This window comes from Parasteatoda tepidariorum, chromosome 5 (genome assembly GCF_043381705.1).
Source record: "Parasteatoda tepidariorum isolate YZ-2023 chromosome 5, CAS_Ptep_4.0, whole genome shotgun sequence".
Taxonomy (NCBI): domain Eukaryota; kingdom Metazoa; phylum Arthropoda; class Arachnida; order Araneae; family Theridiidae; genus Parasteatoda; species Parasteatoda tepidariorum.
This window is the reverse complement of record NC_092208.1, coordinates 48,534,308-48,552,185: the sequence shown is the minus strand read 5'-3', so window position 1 is coordinate 48,552,185 and position 17,878 is coordinate 48,534,308. Positions and strand designations below refer to the sequence as shown.

The 17,878-nt window shown below is 25.7% G+C and overlaps 2 protein-coding genes across 2 annotated transcripts in view; one reads left to right on the top strand and one right to left on the bottom strand.

The window, feature by feature from the left end:
* The window catches only part of LOC107446936 (aspartyl-tRNA synthetase, mitochondrial), a 47,242-nt gene extending 30,601 nt beyond the window's left edge, over positions 1-16,641 (top strand). Inside the window, exons 16-18 of the mRNA XM_043039211.2 lie at positions 891-966; positions 2,355-2,523; positions 15,383-16,641. Coding sequence (XP_042895145.1) covers positions 891-966; positions 2,355-2,523; positions 15,383-15,389 — 252 coding nt within the window. The 3' untranslated portion in view covers positions 15,390-16,641. The remainder of the gene's footprint in view (positions 1-890; positions 967-2,354; positions 2,524-15,382) is intronic.
* On the bottom strand, positions 3,871-16,692 carry LOC107446935 (outer dynein arm-docking complex subunit 3). The gene is made up of 13 exons (XM_043039209.2): positions 16,554-16,692; positions 15,358-15,477; positions 15,094-15,215; positions 13,591-13,668; positions 13,141-13,320; positions 10,851-10,955; positions 9,782-10,012; positions 9,275-9,412; positions 8,636-8,796; positions 7,151-7,313; positions 5,645-5,782; positions 4,939-5,008; positions 3,871-4,042 (listed from the first exon to the last, which is right to left on the bottom strand). Exons 2-13 carry the CDS (start codon positions 15,473-15,475, stop codon positions 3,918-3,920), a joined length of 1,629 nt encoding a protein of 542 aa, XP_042895143.1. The 5' UTR covers positions 15,476-15,477; positions 16,554-16,692; the 3' UTR covers positions 3,871-3,917.
* Between the last annotated feature and the right edge of the window lie 1,186 nt (positions 16,693-17,878).

The following is a 17,878-nucleotide window of genomic DNA, read 5'->3' as shown; positions in this document are numbered from 1 at the left end:
TTTCAAATTTTTATGTGCTAAAAAATATTTAGTGATAAAAAGTGTCAGTATTTAAGGTTTTGACAAACAGAAAAAAACAATTATGTTCAACTTTTTTTTCTCCATCAAGAGACATTCTTGAGTCAACCATAAAGAAATTCTTTAAATGAATTTTATGCACAAAATTTTTCAAGATCCCTCTGTTAGTGCAACAGCTATAAGACTCTAGTTCAAAATATGTTTATCAGTTTAAAAAACAGTTTTTGATGATACTACCAGCAAAATTGTAAAAGACCAGAAAATTCATCTGACTCTATTTGTCTGAAAATATTGTTTCTTATTAACTCGTTTCTTTCATAGTTCGCATTAAAAATTATTGTAGTTCGTTTTATCGCATTAAGATCTGAGATCTGTAGTCTCTCGAAAATAGAGTTTCTTTCATTAACCGATAAAGAGTTGTGATCACATAGTCAGTAAGAGTACTTTTCCTTAATTTTTTAAAAGAGGGTACATTGTTAAATTATTATTATTATTATAGTATGATTGCTTTTTAAATATAAGCAGTAACTGCATTATTTTTATAATCTTTTCTCTTTTTTTTTTACCTCTACAATACATTGAGATGTATATATGCAACAAATTGATTTAATTTTTTTTAACCTGTGTAGAAAATAATTTTTTATAGTTTAAATTGTAAAACAAAAATGATTAATTCCATAGTTATTTAAAAAATTCCTGTTAATGCTGAATTGATTTGCAAAACACCTGCATATCATATGGATAAATATATGAAATGATGCTCGTGTTTTGAAGACTTAGTTAATAAAACGCATTTTTTATGCAAGTTATCTGTATGATGGCTTACTGTTTTATGTCTCGTGAATCTCATTATTTTTCCATTATTTTGTCAGGAAAATTCTGCTGAACTGCAACATATGCTCGATGCTTTGAGTTTTGGTTGCCCTCCTCATGGTGGTATTGCTTTAGGTAATAGTTGTAACTTCATTTTATACTTAATGCATAAATTTTATTATTAACTCGAATTGATTGTTTAACTATACTAAACAGCTTCACTCGCCAACCCCTGTGTTGGTCTCTCATTTATCTTTGTTTGTTTTTTTTACTTACTATTCAAGAAATATCTATAAATAATTTTGTTTAAAAAATATATAATTATCATACTTTTATGTTAGAATATTTTGTTAAAATATTAATCATAACAAAATGAAAAAAAAATCTAAATACAGTGGAATGGAAGTAAACTGCTATTTGAAAAGAAACTTCAATATATTTTAAAACAGGATGACAAAAATCTATTATGTAACAAGAAGTAGCCATTCCCATCAGTGTCCCCTCAGCTAAAAAAAAAAAATTCTGTAACATCCTTATGGTTAAAATAGCATTAAATGTACAGATTTTTGAATCAATCTATTGTGTGAAATCACTTTATTGTTGAAGATGATGTTTGCATAGACTGACAAAAGACAACAAAATGATTAATGTCATGTGAAGTTCTCTAAAAATCCTTAACTTATAGATACCAAAAACACCATAATTGCTTACACACTTGGTTAGGATAATAAAAAATCACATTTGTTTGAGATCATGTGTATTTACATGTGTTGATCTGCACCCTTTTCACATATCTAAAGTACACTGTTTTATCACAGTTTTAATCTGTTGAAGATAATAATATATAATTAATCAAAATAAATTAATTAATCTTATGATGTTGAAGAGTTCAATTACAGTTGAAAAGTTAAAAGCAATCTTAACACTTCTACAACATGTTTGATAGGTATTTCAAATTAATATTTGATTACTTAACACTTTTATTAAACTATGTTAAAGCCACATTGTTAAAAATTTTATTTTCTCAATGTTGAGATATAGCTGGTTAGCAGCTTAATTGGATAACTTAACTTGTCCAATCTTAAGTGTATTTTCTCTCATAATTTATGTAAGTTTAATGCAGAGCCACCATTGGTGAACTGATTTTAGTCTGTGAGAATATAGATTACTATTTATAAGGTTTGCTATATTTTCTTTTAAAAAATTAAAATATATGTTCTAAGGAAGATGATAAAAAATATTCAACATCATTCAAATTTATTAAAAATTGTTTTAGAATTAAGTTTTTAATAAGTTTAAATATCTTGAAATTGAATTGATATTTGGACCAATGAGAATACGCATATTTACGTTTAAAAATATCTGTGAAGATAATATGGCTTTATTAAAGCTTAATTTGAAATTAAAACTGCCTGGGAAACTGTCTGATCTGGAAAGCATGTTTCTAAAATTAATGTTATCACGCTCTATTAAAAGCTTTTTTATTTAAATGTTGACAAATTATTCTATATCTTTATTTTTAGGAATTGATAGAATATTAGCCATTATGTGTGGTTGCAGATCTATTGTTGATGTAATAGCTTTTCCAAAATCATTAGATGGTAAAGATCTAATGTCTGGGGCCCCTTGTCCAATTTCTTATGACGATAAAATGCTGTACCATATAGAACCAGTAATACCTGATAATAAAAAGTAATACACTAAATTTTTGTACTGATTTATTCCTTTATTAAATAATTTTGTTTTGTCAGCGTTAGTATTATTTTATATGTGCAGTGAAGTTATTTTTTTAAGCATAAACCAATTTGGCAAGCAATAAGCTTTAATTTCCTTATAATTGATAGATTNTTTTTCGTTTTTTTTTTTTTTTTTTATACTTTCCTATAAAATTTTTAAATATTATTAAATATAATAAAATAACATTTAAATCCTTTCATTAATGCTTTACTCTTAAATCTTTCAACTATACATGCTGGGGAGAGAAGTCTCTAATAGAATTCGGAACTAATCTACTCATTTAGTTATCCAAATTCCTTGTTGGATAATAGAGCTATTTTCAATTTCATAACTTTTTTAATCTAATTGAAAAAGATTGAAAAAAAGTGGTTTAAGAATTATAACATTTCTGGCTTGTGTTGGGAGTAGTAAAATATCTTTGACTACTGAAACATATTAACAGTTATTGAGTAATTGTGATGGTTAGTTTACATTTAAGAATATTAAAAGCTTTAAAATTTTAACTTTTACTTTACTTTTTGAAAATTTACAGTTGTACATAATTTTTTACATGTTAGTGCATATGTTATAACTGTAAATAAAATAAGGTAGTCACATTTATATCACTCATCTAAAAATTTTAAAAATGAAGTGGTTTTTCTAGCAGTTTTTTCCCTTTTTTTTAAAATAAGTTACAGGACTATTTTGAGCCTAATTACAGCCAATTTATTTGGTTTCCAGCAGAAAATACTTAAATTTATTTAATATTGCGTGAATCTTGTATAAGCAAGTCAGAAGAAACATTTAAAGTTATTTTCCATTTCGTATCATAATTTACCAAGCATATTTTATCCTTGAACAAAAACAAAGGATACTTTTTTCAAATGTCGTTGTTTCTATTTTATTATGTTACTTTTTTGTCCAGTGTATAGTGTTATTATTTTTCCGTATCCTGTTTATGATTTTTGGCAATTTGAAATTTTTCTTACTTTTAATAAGTTTGTGGTTTCAAATTTAGACTTAGTACGTATGAATATACATATAATGATTTAAGTTTTAAAAAAATATATATATTTAATTTCCTTCACATTTAGTACAAAAATTATAAACTCAATAAAAAGTAATAATTTTTTTTGTATCTGTTAATAAATTTAATAAGCAGGCTTTCTCTGTAAGTTAAGTTTCGATACAATACAGTTGTTGCATCGAAATATAATTTTTTTAATCACAAAAAAATTTCTATTCAATTTTACTAAAAATACTTAACCTTACTGATATCCGCTTTTTCTTAATCTTTGATTTGAATAAATGTTACTGCAAAAGTTCTTTGAAATACCTTTTTAATTGTAAAAGGAATGTATAGTAATATTTTATAACATCATCATTCGACCTCGTCCCTGTTGCTTCTTTTTCATTTCTGCATAAACTTGGGCTTCTTCTTTAAGGGCAGTTCTTTTCTTTTCAAAATCTTCATCATCGCTAGATTCTTCTTCTTCTACAATAAGAAAAAGAAAAAATACATTTTAATTTCTGTGAAAAATGCACATAGTTTTGGCAATTAGCTGTGTAATTTTAGATTAAAGATTAGAATTTAACTATTTATTTAAAAACATTTGATTAGTTATTATATTTACTAGCTAATAATTATGTTAATATTATGTAGCAACTTATAAAATTCTTACCTATTAAAATTACTTAGGTTACTAAGTTTCATTATTGTTTTCTTTGTGACATAAAAAATAAATTAATAATGTAATAAGTTTGTTTATTATGGATTGTGCACAAGTTATAGTTAAGTTGTTTTGATCTAAACGTAATGCACTAAGCAGTTTTTTTAAACATCTTATTGAATTATTTTTAATTCCACTGGAAATGTGCACATACAGCAGCCTAATAAATAATGATAAAAAAATAACTAGCATAAAATATCAGGAAATGAGGAATAAAAATAAAATATTTATAAAACATACAACTTCTTTACAAAGGAGATTTTCAGGAATTAATGTAAAGTTTTTGAAACTCACTGTTAAATAACAGAAACATGTGAAGATTGTTTTGATGCAATATTATAAAAACTGAAACATTAAAGCCCCAGTTAATCCAAAGTCAATTAGGATGGGAAATAAATTTTTTTATGTTTTTAAGAAAGTAGAAAAGCCTATGAGATTTTTAAAATATTTATGCGAATTGTAATTTTTTGTTAATCACATATATTTAGGACATGCTTTAACAATATGAACACTTTATAGTTTGTGTGTTATTTGTAAGTAAACTAACTGCAAACTTCACAATATTTAAAATTTTTTTTGAATGTTTAGGATTGTTTTTTTTTATATATAAATAAAAATAATTAAAATTAGATTGAATGATTAAAATTAATAAATCATTTACCTGTTGCCTTCAATTTTCTAGCTGCTCCCGCAGAGGGCACTAGTTTTGGAGGCTCAATTTTTTGTAGGAACTAATAGGAAAGAACTTGATTAGTAATCACTGTTCATAATATTTGTTTCTTTAATATAAATTGTTAAACAACATTTAAATCAATACCATTATTAAATGAAAAGCTATTACCCCAAAATTCTTGCTTTTTACAATATTAAAAAAAGTAATGTAATACTAATCAAATACTATTAAAATATCAGCATTATGTAAAAAAAAAATTATAGTATGATTATCGTGTCTTTTGTAAACATATTTTCTTTATAGAAATGTTATGGTCAAAATAATTTTAAATCAAACATTAAAGTATGCATTATACTAAGTCTTTATCTGTTTGAAAAATCTCTAAAATTTCATAAATAGATTTTCTGCTGAATTTGCTTAAAAAATATTTGTCATCTTTTTATTTGAGATATTACATCATTATATTTTCCTTAAAAATTGTTGAGCAACTTATATTTTAAAAAAAGATATACTTTTTTATAATTATAGTTTTTATTACTATATGTAAATAACTGAAAAAAGTTAAGATTTAATAAATATCTGTTGTTAATCTCAAAAACAAATTTCCATCTTATCCAAATTATTTTTCTTGAGATCATTTTAAAAATGCATAATAACATCTGCAATTGAATTTAGTGAAAGAATTTATATATACTTGTTCATCCTTTAATTTAGCTTTGAGTTCCTCTAAATCTTGATCTTTCAATGTATCAGAAATTCTCTCCAAGTATTGTTCAATTTTCGAAACTATGACTATGGCTTTTGCATCTGGAGCTGTTTCCTCTTCATTACTCTATAATGATATCATGTTTTTTCTTAAATCTTCTCATAAAACATATTTATAATGTAATGTTTTTAGTGTTTGTGTGTATTTTGTATTTTATTACAATTATCTAAGCAAACTTAAATGCAAATTAGTGTTAAAATAAATTCATTCATCTTAATAAATATTTTTTATCCCTCTAATACAAAAAATAAAATAAAAGTTTACATGTCTATAAAACAATTGTGAAATTATTGCAATAGGATTCATAATCGGTGGTTTCTTTTCCCTATAACTGAACATTTGTCTAATAGATGTTAACATAAGGCTTTAACATCTTTAAAAATGATCTCTAATTTTACCAATATTTTCACATAAATATATTAGTATTTTTAACTGCTTTGTATTAGTTTTTTTTTGGAGAAAAAAAATGCAAAATAATTTTATAATTTGTTTTGTTTATTCTGTAATATTTTTTAAATTTATTAACAACCACTTACATTACAAAATCATTTCATAGTATTTTTCTGTTCTATTATACTTTTTTTATTTTTTATCAACTACATAATTCTTCAAGTGTCTTAAAGCTAAAATATATTTCTTTATTTATGTACTAAGTTCACAGTATAAAATGTTATTCTTAACTAAAATTTGAAATTTCCAAATGTCATAAGAGGTTAAGTTGAATTTTTAATTTTTTACAACCGAAAAAAGAATCATTTTGATCAACTGTTCACTATACTGTGTTTGCTTAAATAATCTCCAGAGGGGATGGGTCCAAATAATTTAAAATATTGTCTTTTCATATAGCTACTTACAGAAGAATTAATTGAAATTCCACTTTTTCAAAATATCTTAAAAAAAAATATCTGTATTGCATCATTTCCTGTTTCAATGTCATATCAGTAGTGTAACGTGCAAAACACCTATCCAGTCTGGTCTTAGCATTCAACATAAAAATGCTTACACAAAACTTGACAAACTTAAGATATTTTCTTTTCCTAGATTATTTTCTTTTCCTATGCCAAATAGATAAAAACAAATCATTCTGACAATTCCTGCTATGCTTAGGATAATAATTGTTGAAACAATTATTAGACATATTTATTAGGTACAATAATGATATGCCAATTCAAAATAACTCTGGAGTAATTAAGGAGGCAGAAAAGAAATATAAAAATACATACTTAATAGATTATGAGTCAAATGATTTAATTATAGGGTACCACTGATTTAAGTTTAGTTATCTAGAATTAAATTAATTATTTTACTAAACTTAGCATTTTTTTTAAAACATCACTTTTTATAATATTTTTCTCAATTATTTTTTTACATTTTATTTTATTATTTTTTTATTTGTTTACATTTTTGCTTTAAGAAACGTACTATACTTACTACCTCTTTCAAATACTTTTCCATGAGTTGAAGCTGTTGCCATAAGCCAGATTTTATATCTGCATACAAAGTTTTTATTCTCTCAAGTTCAGCCTCAGCCATTTCTCTCCTCTTCAATTGTTCTTCCTGTTTAGATTCTGCTTCTTTTAGTCTTTGTTCTAAAACTCTAAATTTAAAAGGAGAAATTATTAATGTATGAGAATTTTATTAGCTATTTTATTATTCATTGTTTTGTGTTTGTGAAAGACAGTAGAACACTGATTATTTGACGCTCTTGGTTTTCCAATACCTCTCCAGATGCATAACCAAACATATCTCAGGAAATTAATTAATTCAAAATATTTTTAACCTGTATATTGTGATTTTTCAGAATCGTAAATAATACTGATTGAATGTTATTCAAAATCTCTTGAAAACTAAATAAAGATGTGTGATTCATATATATTGCGTGAATATAGATTGAGATTCAAAATAATTCTTGTATATGAATTGATATTTGATTCATCAAACGTGTAAAAACAAATCATAATGACGATTTTGTACATTTCAATGTTGCGTTAAAAAGAAACTGTTTATTTATATGAGTCGTTGCATTATGAAGCTACCATTTCAAATACTGTTGTGTAACTTGTTTTATAATGTTTTTATTGTTGTTTCTTATGCCACACTAACTGTTTAATTAGACTTAATTAAAAATCTAATAAGTTCTAGTGTTAGCTTCTATTAACTGACATAGTCTTTACTCTAACTATTTGTGTATGCATTTATTTCTAGGGAATTACGCCTGCCGAAAATTTCCAATGTTAAGCTGTTAAACTGAAAAAATGTTAAGCTGAAATTAAAGAGCATGTTTGAAAACCTTGGATAGAGTATAAATTAGGCCCCAGATCTGCCCCTAGNATTTTTAAAAAAAATACTTAAAATAAAAGAATAATAATTTTAAAATTGAATAAATAAATAGTTATCAACTTTTTGGAAAAGAGAAAATTAAGGACAAAATTCTGTCCTACCAGCTGAGATTAAACCCTGGATCTCTCTGGCAAAAGTGGAACAGCCTAATTGTTATACCGCGAATACATATCAGCTTAAAGGTTTCGTTAGTTTAAAAGTAAATAACCTGGTGGCTAATTTGTACTCTATCCAAGGTTTTCAATAATACTCTTTAATTTAAGCACAACTTTGTTTTAATATGAATTTTTAAGAAGTGTACTTCCCTAGTAAGTTAAAAATTCAAACTGTCATGTATCTGACATGAATTTAAAAGAATGAGCATAAAGGTAGCATTTAAGCTATTGAATAAACAATGCGCTTCTTACAAAATATTGAAGCCAAATATTTTCTGCTGAACATTCTTGCTTAGAAAAAAATTCTATCCTATTTTTCATGAAAATATAAAATTGAATTGAACAATTTTGAATCCTTTTTAACATTTAAACATGAGACGTGCAAGAATTATATATGACGTATAAAAATTCCCTAAATACTTACACTTGAGGTGTAGACAACTTTGCACCTCGTAAACTCTCATTTTTTATTCGAAGCTCTGCAGCTTCGTCTTTCAAATCATTTAACCTCTGCTCTGCACTTGCTAATAGTTGTGATAGCTCTTCTTCTGTTGCTTTTTGGGAAATAAATCTTGCTTCTGCATCCTAAAAAAAAATTCCACATAACTGAAAGAAAATTGATTTAGATTTTTCTTATAATTTATTTTATGAAGTGAAAAGATTAGTTATTTGTTGAAAAAATTGCTTTTGAAGAAAAGCTTGATATTTATAGAGGTAGTAGCACTGTTGTACAATAGTTTCTGGAAAGTTTAATTTTATTCAACAAATTAATGAAGTAAATAAAAAATGAGTTATGAAGTAAGTAAAAAAAAAATAATAGAACATTTGTGTATTTATATACAATATAATATCTATGTGTCTTGTATAAAATATTTCTTTTAACCCTTTAACAAAATACAATTCTGGGTGTACATTTTTTTTTGGTACAATAGACTGATTTTTTCACAAGTTATTTAAAAGAATTACTGCTTTACTATCAAAGGGTTAAAGCTAAAGTCATAACTACTATACTGTTGTTTTATTCTAAAAACCTTCTGATAAATAAGTCATAAAGGCAGCCTACATTAATATCAGAAATTCCTATGGCTTCTTTTATCTTCTCAAATGCCTTATGAAGATTTTCCAGTTCAGATTCTTGACTAGCTCTTAATTTTCGCCATTCTTCAGCAGCTTCTGATTCTCTAAGTTCCATTGATTGCATCTGAAAATTACAATAATTGAAATTAAAAAATGTACCCAGTTAGTATAATAAACTAACGTTTTCAATTAATTAAAAATTAAATAATATACCAAAAATAAATATATGTAAGTTTAGAATATGATATCTGTCATTTGCTGACATAATTTTCTCATATAAACATTTTCTCAAACTAAAAATAGGAAAGATTTTTGAAATTTTATTTTGGGAAAGCTTCTAGATCTATATAACACTTTTTCAAAATTAGAAAAACTAGGGGTAAAGAATTTAAACAAGTTGATAGTTATCACAATGATGTATCACAAAATATACCAGAAATTATAGGTTGTCTTTTATAACGGTTGTTAAAGGAAAATTAAATTTTAAATTTACTTCAGTGGTGATTTGTTTTGGTTTCAAAGCTTTGCTGTATTCGCTGACTATGCGTTCTTTTTCTTGTCTGGCTTTTAAAGCTTCAGCTTCTGCTTTTGTCAGTTCTTTTCGAGCCATCTCTCGTCTTTCATGAGCCTTTTCTTCACTTGCCATGAGTTTGTTGAGATCCTCTTTCTGCTCTCGAGATTTTTCTTCGAGTTCTTCAAGTAAGGTAGGGTAAACTAATAGTTCCTATGGGAGACAAATTTTAAAATAAAATTGTTTGTCATTTATAAATGAAAAAAAGAAAATCTAATTCGTTAAAAAAATGAAAAGGTGATTTCAGTTCATTTTTTTATGAAATTAAACTCATTCATTGAAAGTTAGAAATATTTTACAATGTGCATTTGACTTTTTGAGAACACCCTCAAAACAATAACATCTTCAGTTGATACATGTGACCCAAATTAAGTGCAAAAAAGAAACTGAAGTAAAATTTAAAAACTATTTGGCTATATCAGTGTTTCAAACAACAGCTATGAAATAATTACCATAAAAATTATTTTCATAACAATAAAAAAAAATCAGTACAAGCCACTCATTACAAGAAATAAGGCTAAGATGCCTGCCTGATGTTTTTTTTCTTCCTTGCTTGGTTTGTAATCAATTTTTAGACGTTTAATTCAGTGTTCATATCAAATCTCTCAGTTAATGTTTAATTTTATTTTAGATAATTATGTAAGAATTTTCAAGAAATGGATAAGGCATACTTTGCACTATGTAGACTAATAGAATAAAGCAAAAAACGATATGAATAAAGCACAAATAAAATTACAGAAATGGATATTCGTAAGTCAATTTCGTACTTTTAATTGTGCTTTATTCATTGCATTGTGCTTTACTATATTTAGTTGAGACAAATTTTCTGTATTCTCTAAGCATGCTCATGTATGAAATTTTCAAATTATTTTATGCATAAATTTTTGAGAATTAGACTTATGATATAAAGGTTAAAGTCAAAATAGCATTACTTTCCTTAGTTAATTGAACAAAATATTTTATTACTCAAGAATATTTAGAGAAGACCCACTCTTTGTAATTGCTCCCGTATTGCTTTGTATTTTGACTGTATAATTTGGCATTCTATTAAATTCTTTTCAACCTTTTGATAGTCGTTCTCCATCTCTCGAACTCTCTGCAAATATAAAAATAAAATTAACACAAATGTTTCAACATTAAGTTAATTAATATGTATCTAAAACAAATAAAACATATTTGTCTTAGTTGTTTTATGATCTCTTAAAAAGTGCTTATTCAATTACTTATAAATGTTTAAATAGTAGTAAATCAATAAGATTAAATCAAAAGAATTTTGATATTCTTTAAAAATTGGAAATCTAGAAATTAATGTTTTTTATTTAATTAGTTTGGCAAACATTTTGACAAAAAAAATCAACAAAGACATAACATAAAACAAAAAATTTAAGCAAGGGGTGCCTCTTCAAGCAGTGGTTCTCAAAGGTGTTCCATGGAACCCAAGAGTTTCTTGGGTAGGTCACAGTTGTTCCATGAGTTAAAACTTTTTTATAACCAGTTATTATTTTTGAAACCTGCAAATGCAATAAATATTTTTTTTTAATATTTATGTTATTTTTATAAAATTTTGTGAATTAAGTAAAATGCCTGTAAGAAAGAAAAAGCAAATTTAAAAATAATTTTTTTTTCAATAAGAATAAATTGAATGAATTACTAAAATGATAAAGTCTCAAAAAAGAAGTACTGATGGTATTCTTTAATTTCTCATCGAATTTTAAAATTTAAAATGAAGTAACCAATTTCAAATATAAAGAATTATGTTTGATTTACGTATACGTCAGTAACTATTAGACTAAACGTTGCTGCAGACTTGCAAATTTAACTGCCGAGCATGAAACCAAATTTTAAGACAGTTATTTTAATTCAACTTAGTTTTTAGCATGTTCACATCTGCTGATGAAAGTTTTTTAAATGTCACGTTTCCGTTAAAATGAGTTCGAACGCTTAGGGTTCCATAACTGAAATTTTTTTTTGAATCGTTGCGTCAAAGGACTGCGTAAACTATAACGTTGATATAGTTTATGAAGTTCTAAGACAATAAATTATAACAATAAGTAATAAAGGACTACATAAATATTAATTTAAACAAAAATATTTTTTTTAAGGAAAATTGTACTAAATTGCACTGCTATAAAATATAAAAAAGAAAAACCTGTTACTAATTTGATGTTATTTATTCGTATAAGATTTTTAAACGACTACAATCTATTCTAAAATTGCATTATGTAGCATTTTGGCAACAAAAAATTATAAGAAAATAAATTATATTTTAAATATCTATGCATATATACTGTACTTTAAAAGGCAAAAATTGATGACTACTCAGTAATTTATGCCTTGAATTTCTATACATCAAGGGGCTTCGTCGTGTACTTATGGGGAGGAAAAAATATAAACTAAAATATCTGTAATATATTTGTTTAAAGTCTAATTTTTTACTCCTTCTATGTGGATCCATGATATCAATTAGACCTGTACGGAACCTTTGCTATAAACTTCTTCACAACATCCTTTGACTATTTTTTTTTTTTTTTTTAGGAACCTTAAGATAATGGACNCTATTTTTTTTTTTTTTTGTAGGAACCTTAAGATAATGGACCATTTATTCGAATCCTGTTAAATTTTCACCTAGTTTATAAAAATCGATTTGATGATTTTTTTTCCTTTCTTCCAACTAAATTTGCACAGATAGCATAAAATTTATTAAATTATTATTTTGATTTTATTTTCAAACATTGAACAATCGTTAAATGTTTAAGAGGTATAGAAATGTAAAGAATTTGAGATTTAAGATAAACCCAATTGAATAACCATGTAAAAATGTTTAAGAATATCCTATTTTTATTTTTTATGATTTCTATGAATGGAAAATGAGTAAAACGCTGTCTTTAGGAGCCATGCCTTGCATTTATCTATATGATTAAAACAGAAAACAATATTTTTTAATTTACAACACTAAATACTTTTTTTGAAAAAGAAATTGTAATTATTAAGAAAGAAAATAATTTTTTGGATAACACTGGCAAATAGTGTTTATTCAAAAGCAAGAAATGTAAGGCAGTTCTCTACCTGAAAATTGTCAACAAAAAAAAGCACAACATAATATTTTAATTCACAAATGGCAATAAAAGGAGATATGTTAAAAGAAATTTTTTGACTACAAATAAATTAGTTGGAAAATTAACTAAAAAACATTATTGATAAACCGGAAATTCACAACGATTTTAAGAATTACACAAGATAAAATGTATTTAAGAAGTACAGTTAAATAACTATCAACTTACTCGTTCTGTTTCTGATTCAGCACGTTCAAGCTCAAATTCATTGTACATATTCCAAGCTATATCTCTCGCCTCCTTTTTGTATTTTGCTAATTCTTTTTCCTTCATTTTTATCTCATATGTTAAAGCGTTACTTTTTTTTATAAGATCCAACACTTTCCCGTCCAGAATTTCTACAGCTTCCTTAAATAAAGGTTATTTTAGAAAATACAGTTAAAATTAGCAGCAATAATAATTTAATTATCTTAAGCAATGAAAAGCATTATTTGTTACATAATCGAAATTATGATTCCAATAAATTAAATCCTCATACCATTCTTGAAATTTTGTTTTTTTATTCATAAATTATATATTTTTGTGCAAAAGGACTTTTCTGAAATGTTAACAATAAAGTGTATAAAAACTTTTTAATTCTATCCTCTTATTGCAATATATATTGGAATAAGACCTTACCGGACCTGTTTTTCTTGCGAGAATTCCAATTTCTCGTGAATGTCTCCTAAAAGATTCTGCAATGACATCCTCATCGCCCTAAAATTTAAAAAGAAAAAAAAAAGAGAGAAAGAAACAACATTAGAATTTTGTTCTGCTCTAGAGTATTTAAGCAACAGAGAAAATAACTACAATGAAGAAGTTGTGTTCTATTGTAACTTCTTGCATTTCATAAAACACTAAAAAATATTGTTAATTTAAGCTTACTTAATAGATAAATGAAAAAAATGAATATATACCTCGTTAGTTTTAAAAGAATAATGTTCGAATTAATTTGAGCAACATTAAATTTGATTGTTATGCTTTTTCGTATACTAAAAATAAAAAATATCTTTTTTTTACTATAAAAGGCAGACTTTGAAAGATAAGGAGTTAAAGAGGCTCTGGTTTTTATATCAAGTTTTATGTGTACTATTTATTTTATGTCTAGCGTAATGTTATACTATTTTATGTGAGTAGTATTTCAAAAAGTAATTTTCTCTATTTATAAAAATAGGAGGAAAATTTGTAGTTTATAAAAATAGTTAAAGGCATTCTAAAAAACAATCTCTGTGCATGTTTTTTTTTTTTTTTCTCAAAAAGAAAAACTAACAAAAAATGATTAATTTATAAATAACTTGAAAGCTTTTTTCTATAATTTAAACTGAAAATCATGAAAAAATAAACATTTAAAGATATGTTTTTTTTTTTTAAAAAGCGAATATTTGTTTTAAAAAATTTATTAATATGTCCCCTAAAAAAGATACTCATAAAAATTTTACCAGTTGAGAATAATCCTAACCGAGTAAATATTTGTATAATAGTAATCATAATGATACTTATAAACACAGATAATTTTACTAGAGTGTAATAATTATTTAAACAGTGAATTAGTGTTTTTCAAAATGGATTATGTATAAAAAAAGGAGTGTTTGTAGGGATGGCGGCTTATTTTATCAAAGAGGGCTCATCTATTGGGTGAAAGGGGCAGGTAGCATTAAAAAAAAAAAACGCTTAGGGAGAACATTGTATGCATATATATATATATATATATATTACTACTTACATTTTTAAAATTTCTACCCTTTTCAAACATTTTACGAATGTCTCGAAAATTCTCTCCATGAATTGTTGAACAAGAACGAAAGGAATTATAAAGTTAAAAGCGTTCTGCTTTGGAATCGAGGATTTATTTCCATCAAGTTTCACGATTATTTACACAGTACTGGCAATGCGAAAAAAATATATAACAAGGTTTCATAATTAATAATAAAACAGATGAAAACTGAGGACCAAATTGATAGACGCCTGAGTAAATTTTTCAGTTGGAATGATCTGATATACCACAAAATGCATTTTTTAAATTTCCAACAACGTCATCTGTTCACGAAAATATTATTACTAATTATTGTGTAAATATGTAAAAAAAAAAAAATCGCTTCCTTAGCAGATTGCTGCAACTAACTTAAACAAAAAATAAATTACTTCTAGGCCTTTGTTTCGTCTAATCTGTAAATCTTGAACTTGTACTCTAAGTTTCTTAATTAACTCTTCATTATCTTTAATTTTCTTATTGCTTTCTTCTATTTCGGCTCTTTCTTCTGATTCTGAAATATATATCATAAGGCCTTGAAATAATTACTTTCTATACAACATTTTACGTTTCGGGCATTTCTTAATATACAACTCTTTATATTTACAAGTAAAAATATTTTTTGCATAAATTAGTTATAAGATTAGTTTAGTTACCTAATAGCTGAATTCTTTGTTTTAGATGTTGAACGTCTCCTTGCAATTTAAGAATTCTAGCTTCAGCTTCTTTCACAGCTTGAAGAGGGTCCTTTTCTGTTGGTTTCTCCTCTGCCATAACTAAATCAATTTTTATAATAATGAAACCATTTTTGTTAACTAGTTAATAGAGCATTAAATCAAGGCAATTTCTTGTGTTTTTATTCAAAATAGTTGATTAGTGTTTTTGCTCCGAATACTGTACTTCGTAAGTTAAAATTACTTTTCAAATGTTTTACAACTAAATTATTAAATACTCCGTAGAAAAATGCAGGAAGATTTTGTTCCGAAATAAACGTTTAAGTCAATAGTTAAAAGAACATTATAAGATTGTCCCAATTATAGAATCGTTTGCTCAAAATGTTATTATTTAATTTTAATCATTTTGATATTAGCCTTACCGTCAAATAGGCTAATTACTCGGATATTTACAAAATATCGAAATGAAACTTTTCTAGTTTTTTTATTTGTCGCATAAAGAACACATATGGTTCAAAACTTAGCTTTCTGGCTTCATGGGAAGTATGAGAATTAGTGATAAGTGAATGAAAGCTTAGCCTATGATAATATTGCGCTTGTAGATTGCTAATAGATAAAAATATCGCGGATATTGAAATTTTGTTTCACTTTTTGGATAAAATGCTTGATTTGGTTTCACACAACATTTATTACCCCTTACGTCTATATATTAAAAATTTTGCTATAACAAATCTTTATAACTTTGTTTGAATTTTAGATAGTGTATTTCAACTTGGTTTCCTATTGTCCTTTTCACTAGTTGTTTCAGGATCATAAATTAGAGACGATTACCGTAAGAAAGGAAATTCTAATCTCATCTTGTATCACAAATGCCGGTTAATTTCAACTAAAAAGTTTGTCCCTTTATTTTAATTTAGAGCAAGGCAATATTGTTATCAATTATAGTCTATATGTGCTTAATGTGATGATTATATCTATACTAAGCTTTCCCAGTTTACTAAAATTATAAAATTGAAAAACTTAATTCTGGTTATATTTTGAAAAGTCCTACAGGATTTAATTGTGGTTTTTATATTTAAAAAAAAAATTAAATAAAGTTATAAAAGTAACTAGTAAAGTTTTTCAGCTTTTGAGTAATTAAATAATATTATTAAGAGACATTACTTCAATGTGCTTACCTGTATCAAAAGAAATATTTCATTTATGTAGATGATATGAAAGTTCCTATAAGCTATTTAGAATTGTTATTAAAAAAGGTTAATGAGGCATGAAGTCCTTTAATATGTATTATGTCTTATTTAATAACTTGCTTATATCTCGCATCTTCCTAACAAACGATCTAATTCTGGATTTAAGATTTTTTTTTTTGCCTTTGGCGATGGCGTGGAGACTGATGGTAGAAATAAAGAATCGTTGCTGTAGCAACCGTTGCAATCAAGAAACACAGCCAAGAACTTCAGCAGCAGAAATATATAATGGAAACTATCTATCCGATTTTCATTTAGTTTTTATTGAACGAGAAATATAACTATGGATGTACCGGGAAACCACCCGGCTAGATTTTCCTTAACCCGGTTATTACCCGTAAATCCGGCAATTTTACCGCGTATCCAGCGACTGATAACACTTGTTTACATCTATGCTCGAAGCAATCATATTCAGATTTAAAGCAACCTTAAAACTATTCAATAATAATAATAGTTGCAGTTTCGGAAATCTATAATCCAAGCATTCCTCCAGTTTCTTAATAATAATTAAAAGAAAAAGAAAAAAAAACTGAAATAACTGGTTTAGGCACGGAAAATTTGTTCTTGTGGGGATTTTTTATTTTAGGAAACATTGATGAAGTGAAATATGTTCGGTAGAGGAGCCCGCTATAGTGCAAATTCAGAAATCTAACACGGAGAACTATTTTAACTTTATTAATATGATAGTTAAATTAATACAAAATTAGAAATCAGGAATTGATATTTATTTTAAGTTAATAAAATCATCACGAATAAAATTCAAATATTAACTTACTAAATAAAATATTTTACGTGTGTAATGCTCTCACCCCCAAAAATATGCTTCAGCAAATGAGTAAATGCAATATGTTTTTAATAATTCGTATTTTTGTAAGTTTAAAATTTTATTGACGCTTCATGAACAAGTATATATATATATATTTTACAAATGGCACATTAATTATCATAATGCTATTACTAATTTAGATATTATTGAAGATTAATTTCTTAATAAAAGCATAAAGTAATGAAAATAAGTTATAACCAAGCTAATTTTTTTTTAACAAATGTTTGATAAAAAAAAATTTCAGAAGTACTCGTTTTAAAGGAAAATCTTTTTCCTAACAAACTTGTAAAGGAGGTAGGTTTAACCCCTTAACGATCGGTTAATTTTCAAGAAAAGTCATAAAAGTGCCTATTTTTTGGCTTTTGTATTTGTATTACGTATTTGATTAGTGCTGACATGTACTTTAAAATAAACTATCTACAATTACCTT